At 44.2% G+C, this 19,959-nt stretch overlaps 2 protein-coding genes across 4 annotated transcripts in view; both read right to left on the bottom strand.

Annotated features, from left to right (window-relative positions):
* The window catches only part of LOC119648849 (venom serine protease Bi-VSP), a 30,975-nt gene extending 26,439 nt beyond the window's left edge, over window positions 1–4,536 (bottom strand). The window contains exon 1 of the mRNA XM_038050726.1: window positions 4,233–4,536. Coding sequence (XP_037906654.1) covers window positions 4,233–4,308 — 76 coding nt within the window. The 5' untranslated portion in view covers window positions 4,309–4,536. The remainder of the gene's footprint in view (window positions 1–4,232) is intronic.
* A 10,042-nt stretch (window positions 4,537–14,578) lies between these two features.
* LOC119648848 overlaps window positions 14,579–19,959 on the bottom strand; it is a 39,157-nt gene continuing 33,776 nt past the window's right edge. For all 3 annotated transcript variants that reach the window (XM_038050723.1, XM_038050722.1, XM_038050725.1), the window contains 5 exons: window positions 19,703–19,952; window positions 19,253–19,640; window positions 18,931–19,193; window positions 18,698–18,873; window positions 14,579–14,784 (listed from right to left, as the gene is read on the bottom strand). In XM_038050723.1, coding sequence (XP_037906651.1) covers window positions 14,641–14,784; window positions 18,698–18,873; window positions 18,931–19,193; window positions 19,253–19,640; window positions 19,703–19,952 — 1,221 coding nt within the window. In that variant the 3' untranslated portion in view covers window positions 14,579–14,640. The remainder of the gene's footprint in view (window positions 14,785–18,697; window positions 18,874–18,930; window positions 19,194–19,252; window positions 19,641–19,702; window positions 19,953–19,959) is intronic.

Here is a 19,959-nt window from a genome sequence, read left to right on the forward strand (position 1 = left end):
CAAATTGAATCTTGCTTGCGTGCACTTTTCCCTATTTCCTAATACGTCCCCGCATGTTGACATCAACAACCATCGCCCTATTATTGAATTGGACACCCACCTTTTTTCGACCAACTTCTCCGCCGGGATAAAGCAAGCTAAGTTCGTTCGTATAGCGTTTGGTATAGCGAATTTTGAGGAAGTCAACTTCAGCTTAGCAGCAATCAACTCGAATCATCATCAACTAACTTAATCAAGCTTCCAACATACTTTACATCCCATACGATCTTTTCCCTAAAAACGTTCATTCTGCCGTCACGTTCTTGAATTTTATCCAAATCAAAGTTTGGTTTTTTCTATTTTGTTAATTCTTTCTTTTAAATAAATAAATTAATAAATACCGTTCAAGCCATGTGCTTGCACAGGGTGTTCAGTTGGAGTGGAAGAAGGGTGTTCGAACGTAAGAAAAAGAAGAAAAGCTGCATATTTTTAAATGCAGTCTCTCGTCAGATTGTCACTGGACAAAGTAAATAGAATATTGCATATATCACAAAACCGGGTACACTATACAGCTCCAGCGCGGTCGCATTCTCGTTTGGCGGGAAAGCTACCGACCTGCTAGTCCGAAGCAGTCGCAACTCCAAACTATGTTAGGAACCAAAGCATCATTATAAGTTTGGAAAACGGAACTGCTCGTCAAGCTTGACAACTTTTAATTACACTGTATACATGCTCAACACACCAATGAATAAGGGAAAATTCAACCCGAAGATCCCGAATTGGACCACCCAGAAAATAATAAGGCATGAAATATTTCGGAATCTGGTTTTCTCAAGGAAGGAAATTTGTCGTCTCTGAAGATGTTAAATTCTTGGCAGATTCCAAGAGTAACAGATGTACATATCTCCGAGATTGAACAATTTTAAGGGCGCTTTGAAGAGGCAAAAATTCCATCGACAAGAGATCGGCTCTCATGACTCATATGTCCGCTTGGTACGATTGAGCCAATTATAAATTTTTGATTGCATTTTAAAGCAAATTTGGCATGCTGATCCATTAATTATATATGACAGCAGTCATACTTAGCCGCCTCATGGAAACGCCTAAATTGCTCTTGACCTTTGAAGAGGGAGACAGTACAGTTTGTAGTGACCGCGGCTGCGCGACGGAAGCGGAATCTCATTCGGCTCTTTCTTAATTAATTTGCTGAAACAATGCATTTAATAGTGTGCAATTGCCTTAATGTTCGCCGCAGATTGCGCATTATTGAATGCATTCGGGCGAATTGATCTTGACAAGAGGCGAATGATTTGCCGCATCCGCAGGCGCATGCGCATGTTGCCGCAAGATTGTCTAGCAAGTGAGAAAGGCTATGTAGCGGGAATAGAAGCGGTGCGGGGAAAAAAGAACGGGGGAGTTGGAATTTGCGGTTGAAGTGGAGGAGCTGAGTAAAACAAAGGAAGAGTAGAGAAGGCTTTTTCTGAAAGTGTTGGATTCTGCGGTTGAAGTGGAGGAGCTGGGCGAAACAAAGGAAAAGGAGAAGAAAGAGTTTTTGGATTTGGGTTGGAGATTTGGCGTTGGAGTAGGTGGACAGGTGGAAGGAAGGAGGTGCTGGAGCGGAGAAGAAAGGAAGACGAAGGAGTTGGAAGGAAAATAGGGAATCGTGACATGGCTTTTGGTCAACCGTCATTAGAAATGTATTGGGGGTGTTCCTTGAGGAATTTTCTCTCGATTTTGCCTGCGTCTGTCCAGAATTTTGCTTATGGATTTGGGTTGAAACCTGTTAAGATGAATTTGTGTGACGGGATTGCGTGTGATTTTCGGGCGTAGTGGTGAAATTTCGAAAAAATTTTAGTCAATAGAGAAAGACAAATTTTGAACAACTAATAAACGTGCGGATTCTACCATAATATATTGATCGTTTCTGTAAGAAATAAAGCAATACGCCAGATAATAATATTTCAATCAAATTGAAATTAATTTTTGTTTATAATCGTTTTCTTTACCCAATTTGGTTTTAGAACTTTGTAAACCAGCCGCCAACCGAGCTCGGAGTGACGACCTGGGTGAGTCCTTGTTTTTATTTTCTTTTTATTTTTATTTATTTTTCTTTTTTTTCTTTGAATTTTACCAATTGTTTATTTTTATTTTCATTTTTATTTGTTATGAATAATTGTTATGAAATTGCGTTGGAATAATGAAGTGTGAATAGAGTGATGGTGGTTTGAGGACTTCCTCCCTTTCAAATCCTCCTTTTTCCCTCCCGCGGAACTGTTTTTTTTTTTAAAGGGACATCCTCAAAGTAATAACTGGCCTGAGGATGTCGAGGTAGGGTGGGAACCTCAGAGGCCGTGCCTCATACCAGATCTGAGGCGGAAGAGACGATCATTGAGACAGTGAACCGTCGTGGATCTTCCCCTCCTTGATCGCGGCACTCGGGTCCGGAGACTTACGGCTCCACGCGCGCATTCGAGCCGTTTTTTTTTCCTTTAATTTCCAACTTTAGTTCGCGTTCTGTTTGTCCTTCGATAGGCCGTCGCGAAGTCCGTAGTAATGTCGAATTTTGAATCCGGTGCGGACCCACGCATCGGAATAGACACGTTGTTTCGAGTAATGAAGCGTGAGGGATCAAAGCGCTCAAAGGACCCCCCCCCCCCCACATTCCCGAGCCTGGCTAGCACAGAGGCGTGCAAGCACGTGTCGACCGAGCACTTTGATGGAGCTTCAATCTTTGTGACCTTCACTGTCAATTTAACCAATTTGTTTAGATTTCTGGGATAGCTCTGCCCTCTAGGTCGTTATCGGCCACTCAGGATGATCGACCTGATCTCCTATTCCACTCTTATCATTACAAGTTGCTTTTCAAAGCTCCTTACGACCTACGACTGGAAGTTAACCAATGCTATGCGAGACTTAATCAGGCTCTATTCTTTCCCATGCACCAATTTCCAATGATTTTCTCCATCAAGAACTTAGAAAAAGCCAAATTTTGCCTTGAAATCGAGGGTTTCTGGAGCAAGGTCTATGGCAAACGAACTTCTTGTCTGTCGATTGGAACAGATACGTGTAAGGAACACGTTTAATATGTTTATTGCTGATTAGTAGCAACCAATTAATATTATGAGAAGATTAATTTAGTGGTTATATTTAGATATTTTTCATGGAAGCCATTATAAATCCACACAATTTTGTCTCCTTTTAGAGTTTATTATACATCCACAAAAATATAAAAAAATGCATTCAAAAGCAAAAGAAATTCATTTTGAAAAACTGCATGTTTTCCTTAACATCTGTCTTCGTAATAACGTAACATTTTAACCGCCTCAGGTCATTCATTTAAGCAATTAACAATGCAATTTACTTGGAATATTATCAGCGCACAATAACTACTGTCCCACGCTAAGCAAGTGAACCCATGTCATGAATGATCTGGGTAATTACTAAATCTTAATAATAAATCCCCTAGTTAATCTGTAGAACGAGAATACTATTTTTCACATTGCGCGTATCTTTGAACCAATTGACCTTTACCAAGCTCTTTGTTATGTAATATAAACAACCCCCGAACAGGTTTCTCCTCATTATCTCAGCATATTTTTAAAGCTGTCTGAATAGATGTGTATATGGAATCATTGGACTCTTTAAATTATAACATAAATTTTATTGGTTTTGAATGACAAGAGGTCTGAAGATGTGGAAAGTGCTCACTTCTCCTATGAGGGTGAAGATTAAATTAGAATTTCGTGGGGAAAAGGAAGGATAACATTATTCAACGGAAATAGCTGGTGGTGATATACGCCACTTCATATTCTTATTTGAAATTGGAATGTTTGTTTTTCATATTTACACATTTATCATTACCGTTTTATTAGAAAATAAATATACAGATCTCAAATGCTCAGATAGAAAATATAAAGGCATATATTAGTGCTATCGCGAATACTAAACAGTCTAAAGAATATTAGCTTAACAAACCCGGATTCGTAATTAAACAGCAAATAACATTCATAAAATATATTTACTTTTAATATTCTAGACAGGCATATAAAGAAATCAAATCAGAAATCATTCTAAAAGACAAAAAACTGCTAAGCACGGAAATTAAAAAACGAAAGATTTAAGCGAGAAACTTGTTTTTAATTATACTTGAAATTTATATGAGGCTTTCAAAATTTTTATTAAATACCTATTTTATCATCAAGTTTTTAGCACTACAATGAAATCCATTAGTAAATTAATGAAATATTGTTTACCTTGGCGTCCACCACGTTGTGATATTGCAGAATCATAAAGCAAAAATAGGCACAAAAACTGAGTTAAAAACTTCATTTTTGGTATGCACTAATTCACCCAACTTCTCGATATTGTTCTGCGGAACTTTTGTACACTAGCACATTTGAAAACTAAATTTTTAAATAAGCCACAACTCCCGAATTGTTAGCTTTAAACACAGAAGTCACTAAGAAACACTCTTGGAAGTGCAACGGCGATCATAGAGACGATCGCGTATTGCAAACACGCGCGCGGCTACTTATCAAGACAAACTGTTTCTTCTCAGACTGCGAAAATTTATTTAAAATGGCTCAGGAAAAACTCCCGAAACTGACCACAAGTCTAACTGGCTGATAAGCAGTGTTACCAGAATTCTATGACCATTAAAATTTGATGTAGATAACTCCCAAATTGAAGATAAGGCGGATTTTTCTTGATGTCGATTTCATTGTGATTTTAGCTGTCTTTCAAGAAGTAATCAATTGAGGGCTCTAAATTTTTGACTTCTTAGTCTATTTCAGAGGTAAAAATACAATACAAAGAGCTACAACTATTAGTAAGTACTGGAAATTGCTGCAAAAGTGAGTCCCTAAAGAGGATGCATCAATATACTTGTGCGGTGACTTTCGTTCTATCTATAGTCAAGAAGTAGACTTGCTTGCATGGTAACACTATCACTGACCACCCGTTGTATATCAGAGCTTAAGTGTATCATCATTGAGCCCCCAACGATATTGTTAATAGTAGTATTTTCAAGGTCACCCATACATAGTCGTTATACGTAACGCTGGTGGCACCATAGCAATAAAGTTGACGACAACTGCCGTATATTCATTGAGACAATCTGAACACAGGTAAGAAGACAGGTGAATATAAATGTGGTTCAGGAAATCTGAATAAGCATCTTATAATTATAGATATAAGGTAAGAAAATGCAGCGAAAACTCATTAGTATCGCATTTCCAAATTATTAGATTAATTGTGAAAATGTCAACCCAATATTCCCACTAATGGAGATTGTTTTGATATCGGCGGGAAAAAACCCCAAGTTGGGGATTATTCAAGCAGCAGCCAAACTAATGAAGTAAACCATCTCTATAGAACCACCGTCATGTAATAATAAATATGATATCAAAAATCTTAATTACTGGTAGGGGTATTTCCAAATATTTTCCCAAATGTCGAAACATGCCGATAGCAACACATCTCGAAAAATTTGATGAAGACCACGACTTAGACTTGTAAATATTAGTTGAGAACAAATAATTCCAAGAAGTTGCAGAAATGCAATCTTAATTTCACAATCTCATTCTTCAATGAAAATTTCACAGACTCAGTTAGTAATCAATTTTCCTTCAACATAAGGTCATAAATCATAAATTTTATATCACCTTGAATGGAATGATCCCAACAAGTACTTTTCCCCGGATTTCCTCCACAACAAACAAAATAATCGAATAATCCGGATAGCTGTAGTCTGAATCTGTATCAATTCACCTATTTTCCGCGAAAAGTAGTACGACAAGTAGGCGTCAAAGTCAGTAACGCTAAAGAGCTCGTTAGTAACATTAACTTGATAGGCATTGTCAACCGTTTTCTGGAATGTTTATTAATTGGCGTCTTAAAAAATGTCCTCTGAATCTTTGATACGTCATTGATTCTAATTATTTTTATAATGACTGTTATCTTATTTCTGTAGAAAATATAATATAAAATAAATATTTAAATTTGAATTCTTGTGAAGGTTTGCATCTCGAGCGGATTTGAATGGAATAATTTCAAAAGTTTATAAAATCGAGGTGAGTAATAGTATTTCCTATTGGGACTAGAGGAAATACCTTCCGGATTGTTGAAGAGTGAATGTCAAGGCAGGGGGGATCCAATTCGCAAACAACAGCAACAAGCGCATGCCTAGAATTGGAATACAGATAGTCCGGATCGGTATTAGCGCTACTGTTACAAAAGATGAATGTAGAAAGTAGCAAACCGGAAGGGGTTGGGCGATGGTGAAGGACCACTAAAGTTGGCCGGAGGCGGCCTAGAAGAGACACATATTCCAAAAACCTAAAAAGTTGACGAAATAGACCGTAAAGGCCCACCCGCAAATACTAAAGTTCTGGTGAAGTCTCCCGTTGACAGACCCTTACAGGCCCCTATGCTAGCAGGACTCGAGAATATGTGCGTAGGCACCTCAAAATTTCAAGGGTTATTTACTAAAATTTCACGTGCTCTTTGACCGATTCGTGGGTCCACACTGGAACCTGAAGGAAAAATCAGGGAATACCCCCGGAACCTGTCGAAAAACAGACGCGAAACTAAATTGAAAATAAATGAAAAATACTGTAAATACCGTAAAAGTCGGGACCTGAGTGCCGCAATCGCAAGGGAAGGTCAATCATGGACCGGATCCTCAATTGGTCTTTGGGGTCAACACCCGGCCTTATGGACTTGTATAAACTAGAAAATACCACCTTGTAACCCCTTCCCAAGTCACATAATTTTTCAAATTGGGTATTAGCCCAAGACTGAGTAACTTTACGATTTATGCAACGTGGCATTTGCACTTTCGATTCCGGAGCTTGTCAACAGACGCTACCTTCTGAATATCTAGTCAATCCGTAGAATCGTAATCGATGGCAGCAAAAGAACTTCTCCAATTCAAACCGAAAGCTAGAAAAAATTCTTCGCTTGCTTTCGTCTCCAAAACTCGACCCCCCTTCGAATGAAAACATAGGATTCTTCCTTCTCTGAAAAAAGAAACGCGAAAACCAAAGCGAAACCGCTGGCCTGCATGATCAGTCAGTTCTTTTAATCACACCAAGTAGCATTTCTTCAACTCATCGAACCACCGCACCTCAACTCAGCCGTTCTTTATCAAACCGGCCTTTGCCTAACAATAAAAATCTCCGCAATTTCCCACCACTTGAATTCGCAACATTTCGCATTAGCCAGAAACACACGGTGGGAATGCATTTCTAATACACAGCATAACCAGATCTATGGTGCAAACAACATCAAAAAAAAAAATGTTCACTCCTCCCTTAGGTGAAGAGTCTCCCAAACATACAAGTTCATCATGCATAATATAATATAATATAATATAATAATATAATAATATAATAATATATGTTTGCCTGTGTGGAGTTGCCAAATCTCCCATCAGGCGCGTCCCTTCGTGCGGATAAGGGAATGCTCAGCGAATGTGTCATGGCCGTGCATATGCACGCATCCGGAGATGTGCGTGTATGGGCATGTTTATGTGCAGGCCGGGTAGGTGGGAAGTAATCGCCCACCCGTGGATAAAAATTAGCTATGGGAAGGATACCCAGAAATAAAACCAAACATGGAGGAGCAGAAGAAGAATGAAGTTACGGTGCAGGGCTTCGGAAACGGTTTTTGGGAGTGAGCAAACGGGCTCCCGGCCGTCGATATCCAACGACCGCAGTGCCTCAGTAGTGGGAACCTTGGCTACTGTGGCATCTAATGTTACAAGCGTACGGGAGGAACTTGAACTGGCTCCAGTGATGGATCCGTTCAGAAGGAGCTCGATTTTTCGCAGATCCCCTCCCACACGGGCACAAGCCCCCACGATCGCTACCCCCCGTGGAAAGCGTATAGCGGGAGTCTTCGATGAGGAAGAATCACTGACGCCGATTCACCCGAGCGATGTTTTGGGCAATGATCAGTCTGGAGCTGCCTTTACTGCCCTCGGTAAAAAGATCATGGAGCTGTGTGAGTTTATAAAGGAGCGCAGGAACATTCACCAAAATATAAGGGCCATGATAAGAGGCATCCGTTTGACGTACAGCAAGGCCCAGGACGAACGAGTAGGGAAGTCGCCGATAGGAAAAGTGAATCAGGCAACTCAAGTAACGCCGGTTCAAAACACAAAAGGGGAGAAACCGGGGAAGAGGCTACGCGAGAAGCTGAATGACTCAACAGGCCAGCAAATCCCGAAAAGAAAAAAGGACTCAACTCCCAAAAAGGCGGAGTTCATGAAAATACTGCTACCAGGGAAAATACTGCAGTGGCTACCTCAAGAAAAGGGATCGAACCTTCAAAGGCGGATGCGGAAGTTTGGAGGAAGGTAGAACCGCGGAAAAGAAATTATCGGAGGAAGATTAGACCGGAAGTGATTTTCATTTCGAAACGAGGCGAAGGGTCATACGCCGACATTCTCAGGAAAGTGAAGGCAGACCTCGAACTCACCAATTTGGGAGACAACGTCAGCCATATTAGACGGTCGCAGAAGGGAGATCTTATGTTGGAACTTAAAAAATCCAAGGATGTAACCGCGGACAAATTCTTAAGCCAAATCGGGAAGACTTTAGGGCAGGAAGCCGACATAAGAGCTAGCAGGCCGGAGATCACTATAATCTGCAAAGATATAGATGAAATCACGACGAAGGAGGAGGTTCGCGAAGCGTTGGAGAAACAGTTCGATCTTGCCGGACTACAAGAGTCAGTGGTGAAAACGCTAAGGAAAGCCTATGGGGGAACACAAACCGCCATCATCTGCCTACCAGTGGAGAACGCACTCAAACTGTTAGCAGCAGGGAGAGTGAGAATAGGCTGGGTTATGTGTCGCCTTAGGGAACAGGTGGCGTTAAAACGGTGCTTTAGATGCCTTGGCTTTGGTCACATTGCGAAATCATGCACTAACCCAAATGACAGGTCAAAGCAATGCAGGAGATGCGGAGTGGAAGGCCACATCAGCAAGGACTGCGGAGCTGACCCAATTTGTCTACTGTGCAAAGGAAAGGAGGGTGTGGACCATCGGCTCATTGCAGGCAGCAGCAGGTGCCCGGAATACAGGAGAGCCCTTAGCACAAATCGCAGATGAGGTTGATACAAATCAACCTCAACCACTGCGAGGCGGCGCAGGATCTACTCGCGCAAACCATCCGCGAGAAAAACATCGATGTGGCCATACTAAGTGAACCATACCGAAACCGCGGTGGTAGCGTTTGGGTCAAAGACCAAACGGGCCAAGCAGCGCTGTGGACTTGTGGAGAACAAGCCTTCCAGGAAATAATGGAGCACCCGGAGGAGGACTTCATCAGAGCGAAGGTGAAGGGCATCCACATCTACAGCTGCTATGCTCCACCCAGCGCTACACTCGTCGAGTATGAGCGGATGCTTGCCGCTCTTGTTTTGAATGCAAGAGGACGTTGGCCGATCATAATAGGAGGCGATTTCAATGCGTGGGCTCTTGAATGGGGCAGCCGGATAACTAATGTCAGGGGACGTGTTCTCCTCGAAGCATTCGCGGAGCTGGACGAGGTACTGGCGAATGTTGGGTCTTCGTACACTTTCCGGGGAAGGGGCCTGGGGTCTATAGTGGAACTGACATACGTGAGTGCCACTTTAGCCAGTAGAATCGCTTGGCATGTCAGTGAGGACTATACTCACAGCGACCACCAGGCAATCTGCATAGAGATCAAGGGCGGATCGAGCTCGAAAAAGAGTTTCCGCAAAATGCCGGGTGGTATGCTTGGCTGGACAGAGAAAGCGTTCGAGGGGGACACGTTTTCCGCGGTGCTCAAATCCGACATATCCCTGAATGATACGGCTGGAGAGAAAGCCACCCAGATCGCTCGATGGGCGACGGAAGCATGCGATGCTACTATGCCCAGAAGGCGATTGCTCCCCAGTAGGCAACCCAACTACTGGTGGAACATCGAAATCGCAAGTTTGCGAGCCGCATGTTTTCGGGCAAGGAGGCTTTGCCAGAGGCTCAGGGGAAAACCCGGTCCAGAGGAGGCACACAAGCAATTGCGTGGCCGCCTAAAAGAAGCCATTCGGAGGAGCAAAAAGAACTGCTTTAAACAGCTGTGCGACCATGCCGACATAAACCCTTGGGGCGAGGCTTACAGAGTGGTGATGAAAAGGCTGCGGAAATCACCCCAAATGACCTGTCCGCGCCTCCTGAAACAGATTGTTACCACTCTGTTCCCTCACTACGAAAATAGGGGAAGGCAAATTTTTGTCCAACCAAATGTCGGCATAATACCGCCTGTAACTGTGGAGGAGCTGCGGGAAATATGTGGTAGGTTCGGTGACAACAAGGCCCCAGGTTTAGATGGCATCCCAACCAAGCTTTGAAACTGGCAGTGAAGACTAGGCCCGACCTTTTCGTCAACACCTTCGAGGCGTGCCTAAAAGAAGGAATATTCCCGGCCCAGTGGAAAAAGCAAAAGTTGGTGTTGCTTCCGAAGCCTGGCAAGCAACCTGGAAACCCAGCGTCGTATCGTCCTATCTGCCTGTTGGATACAATGGGGAAGATGATGGAGAAAGTCATCTACAATAGACTCCTGCCCATCGTCGAAGCCAGCAATGGTTTGTCGGAACGCCAGTTTGGTTTCCGACGCGCCCACTCTACGGTCGACGCAATTGGTATGGTGGTAAACCTGGCAAAAGGTGCACTGATTTCTGGCGGCTGCTGTGCCGTGGTGGCGTTGGATGTCAAAAACGCATTCAACTGGAATAGAATTAAAGGGGCGTTGGCTGACATAGGTGTTCCCGGATACTTAGCGAATTTGGTGGAAAACTACCTCTCAGAGAGGACTCTCTGGTACGGGACGGATGAGGGCCCCAAAGAGTACATTGTCACGGCCGGGGTACCACAGGGATCGGTACTTGGCCCCCTGTTGTGGAATATCATGTATAATGGGGTGCTTGCTCTTCCCGTCCCAGAGGGGACTACGATTGTCGGCTTTGCTGATGACCTAGCTGTGGTTGTTGCAGCAAAACACCCAGAAGATGTGGAGGTTTACGCAACAGAAACAGTGAGAGCGGTAAAGTCTTGGCTAGAAAAGGCCGGGCTGACCTTGGCGGACGCGAAAACGGAAGCGATCTTAATAACGAAACGCAGGAAAAATAACACTGTAAAAGTGGAGGTCGGTGGACATACGGTCGTATCAAAGCCGGCTATCAAATATCTGGCGGTAATAATTGACACCGAATTGAGTTTTAGGGAGCACCTAGAGTATGCATGCCAAAAGGCAGCCAGTGCCACCACGGCACTTGCAAAAATGTTGCCAAATATTGGTGGGCCGAAACATTGCCGGAGGTTGGTGCTAGCCGGAGTGGTGCGCTCCATCCTGCTCTACTCGTCGCCTGTGTGGGCAGAGGCGCTTGCAAACTCTCAGAGACGGAAGCAGGTGAACTCGGTTTACCGGCGGATGGCTTTGAGGGTTTGCAGTGCTTTTAGAACCACATCAGATGAGGCAGTATTGGTGGTGGCAGGCATGATCCCGGTTGACATTCTGGCCAAAGAAATGAGTGTCCTGTACAATGCAAGACATATGGAGGGGCATGCACAGCGTAGAAATGCGGCAAGGTCAGAGTCGCTTGATCTCTGGCAACGCAGATGGGACGAGTCTGCGAAAGGTCGATGGACGCACAGGCTCATTCCCAACATTAGGGTGTGGCTTGAGCGAAAACATGGGGATACCAACTACCACATTACCCTGTTCCTCACGGGACACGGTGGTTGCTACAGGCAGTATCTGCACCGCTTTGGGTTGGAAGATTTTCCGAACTGTCCAAGATGCGATGGCATACCGGAGGATCCAGAGCATGTGATGTTTCACTGCCCACGATTTGCGATGGAAAGAAGGAGCTTAAACGAGGTGCTGGGCAGGAGCGGGACCCCGGAGAGCTTGGTTACTGAGATGCTGGAGTCCGAGGAGAAGTGGCTTGCGGTTGACTCCGCAATCATCCAAATGCAGGAGGAGTTGCAGAAGGAACAAAGAAGGAGGAAAGCTGCAAATAGGAGAAGGATGAGTGCCTAAGAACAAACCTACCCCGCGAAGTAATACCTCAATGGTGGTCCCGCGGGGCTGGGGCTGGAGAGACCGGGGGTGGTTTTTAGTGGGTGTGAATCCCACACGCGCCCGCTGTTGTTCCGCCGTTTGGGCCGCAGAGCTGCGGCGGAAAAAAAAAAAAAATATAATATAATATAATATAATATAATTCACCGCATGTATGGGAATTCACAGTTTCAACCTTTCTACCGAATTTCGTGTCAATAGGTTTAACCGTTTATGAAGTGCGTATGACAGTCTGACAGATAGACACTGACGCGCCTTCCGCCTTCCAGGAATGGCACCCATTTTCTAAGATGGCTGGATTTAGACTATGATGTACCATTGTCGAAGAAGCTAACATCGTTGGCAAGACTTAATCATGAAAGGTACCGTGATCTTGGGCGCATTTGCACGCGGCGGACCGAATCATACTGACGCAACTGGTGAGTCTTCGCCATCTGAGGTCAGTGGCTGCTAAGTAGTGCGATTAGATTCCAGTCCTAACAGTCGCTAGCAAAAAGCAGACTGTGCGCATCGAGATATTACCAAGCACAGAGCCGCACCTGGCCAGTTTTTCAGCTCTACCCTCTATGTTCTTATGCTCGTGAAGAGAGGGTTATTTTGAGCGTACCGCCCAAAAGGATCAGCACTTCCTTCACTGCCCTACCAGTCTGCATGATGTAATAACTGAATGCAGGACTTTAGTGGCCACTTGGCTGTCACATTGTCACAGTACGCCTGGAATGCACGGGGAAAGCGTATAACTCGGCTATATTGTGCGTTTCCGAGAAAATTACTGTGAGGACTTCACAGATCATCTGTGTTGCGTGCGCGATGAATACTGTGTCATAAACTTGCAGTAAATTGCCCGTTCTACACTTTGCTCTGTTGGAAGGTCCGCAGCCACAGAAAAATCCCTGGTGAAGCTAGGATTTCGAGTGGCGTAATTCGATGGGAATAGCCAGAGTTCCCGAGGTACTTCGAGTGAGATGTTATTATTTTATGGCCGTAGGGCTTCGCTCTCTGGCATCAGGACACACGTTCTCAGATAGGACCGTATGTAACATCGTGTTCAATGTATAGTTCGAGAGGTGATATTTGCCACGAGGTTTTTGGAGTCTATTAAGCTTCGTTTTGTTTGTTTTTTTTTTTACTCAGAACTGACCACCACATATTAGAACCGTACGTTAGGATGTGAAGAATCACGACTGTGTTCATCCAGAGAAACGGCCGAAAACCTTATTTTCGTACAAAGGTCCTCTTGCAGGCCTAGAGGTCTTCTTTATTCTCAGTTCTACATTCCATCTTCAATTTAAATTAAACTCCAGGATTACATTCAGATTCCTTCGGGTACCCTTTCCTTGGTGCTGAATAGTATCGCCTCCTTTTTGGTTGGACTTATCCCGAGTTTCCGGATAGCTGAGTGGTTAGAGCACAAGGCTGTCGTACCGAAGGTAGCGGTTCAAATCTCACTGGCGGCAATGGCTGTAAATGAGTACCTGAGTCAAATCATGGTAATAATCTCGGGCGAGCGTAATGCTGACCACATTGCCTCCTACAGTGTTCTGTAGTGTACCGTTACGGTCTTGAATGAAGTGCTCTAACACACTTCAAGGCCCTGATCCAATATGGATTGTTGTACCAACGATTATTATTATTATCATTATCCCGAGTTTGTATTGTGCAGCCCATAGGTATGCCTTTTGCAAAGCCCTCTCTATAATTTTACTCATATTGTCGACATACGCGACCACTTTCACCTCGCTCTTGTCTGTCACTATAAATCAGAGCAGCGAAGCGACGGCACCAACCTGGAAGACACTTCTGCACACTACTCTGGCAAAGTGGTTGCTTCCTAGATCAGACCCCTTTCTCGGCATCATTCGTCACCGGACAACCTCGAACAATCCACAATTGAATGGGATATTTCAAACATAACACAGGATGCTGAAGAACGTTGAATACCACTATACACAATCGTTGTTGATCGAAAGTCCAGCCACTCCTTCTACTTGATTTTCGGACAGGCAATCGCGAGAAGTTCACCATCATGCGAAAAATGTGGCTAGTGGATCCAGGGGTCTGGACTCATCCACGCATGTCCTAATTAGGATGGAAGCCACTGCAGCCACCTTACGAAGGTCCTTTCAAAGTCCTCGAGCGAGGTTCATACCATTTTTTGACGTTGAAGGCACCATCAAGAGGATTTCCCTGGCCGGGTTAGAACCTTTCTTTCCGAAAGAAACCGTGGCCAGGAAGATAGGCTCGAGACGAATTCATTTCGACTTGCTTTTGGTTAGGTAGGCAGCTATCAAAAAACTGTTTTCCCAAATCATAGCCGGCTCGTCCCAGAGCGTTTGCACTTTCATGAGTTCGTCACGCAAATCGGCTACCACTTCATTTTAAAATTCAAAATGGCGCGGTCAGGTTGGTATCCAGAATCCTTGCTGAGCTGCGCTGGCAAATATGTATATTACATGTATCATCTGTGACAAGAAAAATTAAACAAATTCTAATTTTGTAGTGAATAGTTTTACTAAGATCTCTTACAATGAATTATATTTAAAATTTATTCAACTCAACCTTCACTTATCTTATCTCTAATCCAATCTGCATAGTACGGTACACTAACGTAGGGACTAGGATTATTGGCACCAACACAGCCAACTCCCTGCACAGCGATTCCCAGTAAGTTGTAATACCAGGTACCCTCCGTTGTTTCCTGAAAAATGTAAATAACATAATATTGGTGAGATGAGAAAGTTGTGAATGGTAAAAGACAAAAATTAACAAAAGTAATAAGATAAATTCTATAAATATAGATATATGAAACTGGGTTGCATTACCGTCGGGTTTCCCGTCGTCCCCTTTTCTATACGGGCAGACGCCATCCTTTCTTTCAGATTTTTCGGTTGAGTAGTTTCTGAGATGGACATTCCTTGAAGTAATTGTCTCTTTCAGACCCCGGACTTATCCCCTCTGCAGCTTTTGTCGAAACTAATACTTGCTTCGAAAACTACTAATCCTTTCATTTGTTACTTCAAATGATTATATTCGGTGAAAAAAAGTTCTACCCCTTTTTTAGGTATAAGTGGACCCTTCCTTAAGTTCAACGTGCAGCAATGTAATTTACCACACTTCACAGTTTCCACCTTCTCACCAAATTTCGGTCCATCGGCGTAGTGGTTTCTGAGGAAAGTGCATGTGACAGAATGACGGACAGACAGTGTACCGATTTTAATGAGATTCTGCTTTCAACAAAATCTTAATAAGGAACTAACACTTTTACCTTGAACACTTCCTGATTGGCAGCACCATCAGTATAAACTAGAATCCAAATACGCTCGTGTTGCTGGAAATCGTTGCTGACATGGCTGACTAGGATGACATTATCTCCCTTGATGATTGCCTACTTTGTAGCGTTGACGGAGCTCAATAAGGAGGATCCTCCGGAAAACTAGAGGTGACACCTGAAGTTAAACGGCAATCAAAACCCCAAGCCGAGGTATGACTACCGTGCTGAAGGCTGACTAGTCATGGGGGTTGAGATGTGACCGTGAACGGTGAACTCTGGGTACCAGACGATCCCCAGTTTCAACTAGCCTTGCCTCGACAAAAAAGGACTCTGCCGAGATCTAATTATTGTCTCCAGTAAAACAAAGACCACGGTAGCCAACTATGAAAAAAATAAAAACCTAAAGCACAAACCGAAACAACAGCCTCTTTATAACGACGACCCAACCTTGAGCGAAAGGACAACTCTTAGCATATCAATGGAGAACGTGATTTTAGACTCAGATTCTCCACTCATTCAAGTGGGAACCCAACCGACCCAGCCGAAGCAGCCCTCTTTTGTCAGCGCCCCTGACCTCGGGCTCCAATCAGTGCCATCTGCTGAGGTTAAAGTCTACGGCATCTGTCTTGGGGCAGCAAACAGCCTTTGGGCAAACGGCCTTTCGGCAAAACAATTCCTCCGGGCAAAAAGCCTTCGGGTAAACCGTCTCCAGACAAACCACCTCCGGGCAAAACAAATCCCCGCGATTGTGCCAATCTTAAAGGGAGACGATCGTCTAGAGCACCTGCGGCTAAGGGCAAACGGAAGCGGAAGGGGTTTTCTGACGCCTTGGGATTGAAGTCACCCCCGACCAGGTGTCGACCCTCTCTGAACAACCTAGCGTCCTTCAGCGCATCAAGCCTGCGTTGAAACTCCGGCATGGTGTTATTCGGTGTTAGATAGACACTGGAAAATGTTACCCCTAAACACCGAATCCAGTCAAAACCGTCCCGTCGGCAGTGAGTGTCGTCCCGAACCCAGATGGCAGCAGCACCTGATATGTCGGAGTGCCATGAAGCTGGGTCCTTGCTTCGGTACTCACTGATGAGCACTAAATCAGCTTTGGTCTCCACAGCGAACTGGGCTAGCAACTCACGGGCGGCTGCACTCCGGCGCATATTGATTTGTAGGATGCGAATCGTGTTGATCGCGTCGTAGCTCTTTCCTGTTCTGCTCTGAAGACTGGACACTGCCCTAAGCCCGCAGTGTGCGCAACGTATTCTTATCCTACACACTACCCAACTAATTCTGATTTTCCCACTATTCAGAAGCTACCTCGCGTATTGCTTCCCCTACTTTCACCACAGCGAGTTTTTGCCCTCGGGAGTTCGCAGAGGTGATATCAATCCGGACATTGGTTACTTCCGGACATTCGCGTTTGATGGCCTCTTCTGCCTCGTTCTTTTCTGTGAGCCAGTCAAGGACTCAGATTTCCAGAAAGCATTGTATTCCAGGCTAGAAATCAAAGCTTTCTTTCCCAGAAGTCCCTTGATTGCTTTACAAGACGTACTTTTATTTGTTGTCCTCAGGTCTAATTCAACTAGAACTCCACCACCATTCGTTTTTCTAATGGAAGACACTTTTGTTCTACTATCTTCGGGTTTGTTCTTTAGCGGATTTCACTGAGGCCTTCTGCAAAGGTCTTGCCTTCCGTAGGCATAATAAGCAGAGGTGGGGGTCTAGTCCTCTTTCGTCACCCCACCTTTTCTTTTTGGTGTTCCATCCTTCGTGTCCACATTAATTTCAAGCAGAGGTTTTTCTGATGACGCAGCGTGTTGTTGTCTCTTGTCACTCTTCTTCTCTTGAGCCTTAGAGGGTACACCTAAGTGAAGTCAACGTAGCTAACTCATTATCCATTTCCACTATCTCCTCGTTCATATTGTTTGTATTCGCCAATTAAGCTTTTAAAAGCATCGTGTGCAAGGGAGTGGGCTCTATCCCAGTTCCCTGAGCTCTGATCTACGATTAGCTGATCCCGGAACTCACGAACAGATCAGCACTCGTTTGGGCAACGCGGTCCACCAATTCCGGTTCCCTGCAGTCTACTAATACCGGTCCCGAAGGGGCTGGCTTCTGATAGACGCCACAAGTACCACCTCGGCAGACCTAGGCTCATACTTGGACTCCTAGAGTGTCCCGGCGTGTATCGATCATTAACAGTTCACTCTTCACCGAGGCTACTACCTAGGGCGCAGGTATTATACCAGCTAGGGGATCAGAACTACTTGCTCGGGCACCTCGGGGACGCCACTCCTCGTATTGTAAGCTACCCCTTAAGGATCGTTCACACCCCGTGAGTCCACCACCTTACTGGCCGCCAATGGGACTTTGAGGGTGGAGAACAGGAGAGTGGTAGATCAGAGGTCCTTCTCAGATTACAATTGGATACTTTTCAGTCTGAAATTCACCGTACAGGTTTGCAAGTTTCGTAAAGTTATCAAGAACAAACTTTCGTTTGGGATATGAGGGATGAGGTTTGACCGGACCACACCGTTAGTGGTCTTTCTTTTGTATATTTTGATGCTATGCTGCAAGCGAGGGGTCCGTGGACCATAAAAAGTGAGAGCCAGTTGCTCCTCACTTGGTTTGGTCCAGGAGGAGATGTACTATGTACTATCTACTATGGAGGAGGAGATGTAGACTTAATCCCGAAACAGTAAGGGTTGTGGCTTATAGAAATTTACCGGATCTGAATTTATTTGGAGTCATGACACATAACTAAAATATGTGTTTATTGCTTGTTAGTTAAAGTAGAACTCGACTCCAAATTGTTCGTTTTTTTCCGGTGGTGGCAATTGCTTTATAACCCTGTGGCGGCTAGCGCCATCTGTTCACACAACACTGTGGCCCCTAGCGCCATCTGTTTGTTTCCTTCGAGTGGACTGTGGTTCACGACTCTTTTCTCTTTCTTAGACAAACAGCGAACGAGGACGGAGGGAGGAGGAAGACCCCGTACATTTTCTGCATAGACGGCATTAGGGTAGAGCACATAGCAGGAGGTTATCGACATTCCCTAGCCGCTGCTATCTACCCCGTCCCAAGGCATTCTTCGTCATTCTTTTAGCACTCTTGCCTCCCACGTAAAGTGATGTCTGACTAGTGGTGGTTTTAGCGCGTCCAGCACGGAGGTCTTTGACACTTTCTATTTCTACGAAAAACAGACAGAAACTAAACGAATTTGAAGAGTATTTTGTTAAACACAAAAAATATAAAAAAGATACAGTTGAGTACTCCATAAACCACCCAATATACTGCCTGAAATATAATCTAAATCATCATTTACAGAAAGACATTAATTTACCTCAGCCATCATCAATGGTCCGCCGCAATCCCCGTAGCAAAAGTCCGTCTTATTGCCTAAATACCCAGCACATATTGTACCTTCATCAACATTATCAACACCAAATTGTCCTTTGCATTGGTTATTATCAAATATAACCAATTGGAGTTCATTTAAAACATTTTTAGAATCAAAGCCTACGAAAAAATAAGAATGCTCATTTATAAACTTCCCTTTCAACCATTTTTCCTTACCCTCTAGTGTTCTCCCCCAGCCGGCTACATATGGACTATATCCAATCAGTGAACGCGTATCGTATTTGGTTTTGTCCGGGATACAGATTGGTCTAATAGTATCTGTAAAAGCAACATCAGAAGTTAAAGATATAACTGCTACGTCAAAGTGAATGGTATCAGGATTAAATCCAGGGTGTTGAACTTTCTCAGCAATTGGTATGTCAACGTGTTGAGTTTCCCCATCATCCCTCAAATCGTGTTCTCCTAACCGGACTGATCGCCTGCAAGAATCTGGACATACTTCTTCCTTCCGAGGTTACTGAGGAGTATGTATACTTACAGGTCATCGTTTATGCAATGAGCAGCGGTTACAACATGCCTCCTTGAAACCAAAGTACCACCGCAAAGAAATTCAGTGTCGCTGGGACTGTCGTATCCGAGTAATGCCAGCCAGGGCCAATGACCCACTTGGACATCTCCTAAAATTTTCTGTTCACCTTCTTTCGCTAGACCACAACTTCTTTCTGGAGTTTCGGGTATTGGTGTTGCCTCATCAACTAGATCAGCCAGGGTGTCCGGTGGAGGAAAAGCCCCTTCTCCATCAGGACAACATATAATCGGTGGTTTCGCCTTGCAGCGACGATTGGACTCCCGCAATAAGGCAGCAAAAGATACATCTCCCGGATTAGATTGCAGATGGGCGACATATTCAGAACAATCGCTCAAGGCTGACAAATTTGAAATTATTGTTAACACTTGGTAGTATCAACCGATTTTTGTAAGAGCCAACCTTTGCACGAACCGAACCAACCATCTGGAACCATGCAGTCCTTAATTTCCTCTTCCATTGTTTCTGAAGAAGTCACTGTTGAAACTGGAGTTGTTAATGTTGGAACTGTTGTAGTCGATGTAGGGGTTGTTGTGGTTGGTATCTCTTCTGGTCGCGGTTGTTCAGTTTCAGAAGGAGCTGATCCTTGGTTAATATTTCCGAAAATTGAACGAGTACCGGGAATTTCACCAAAGGTTTGTGTACAGCAGACCTGAAAT

This window comes from Hermetia illucens, chromosome 2 (genome assembly GCF_905115235.1).
Source record: "Hermetia illucens chromosome 2, iHerIll2.2.curated.20191125, whole genome shotgun sequence".
In the NCBI taxonomy this organism is placed as follows: Eukaryota; Metazoa; Arthropoda; class Insecta; order Diptera; family Stratiomyidae; genus Hermetia; species Hermetia illucens.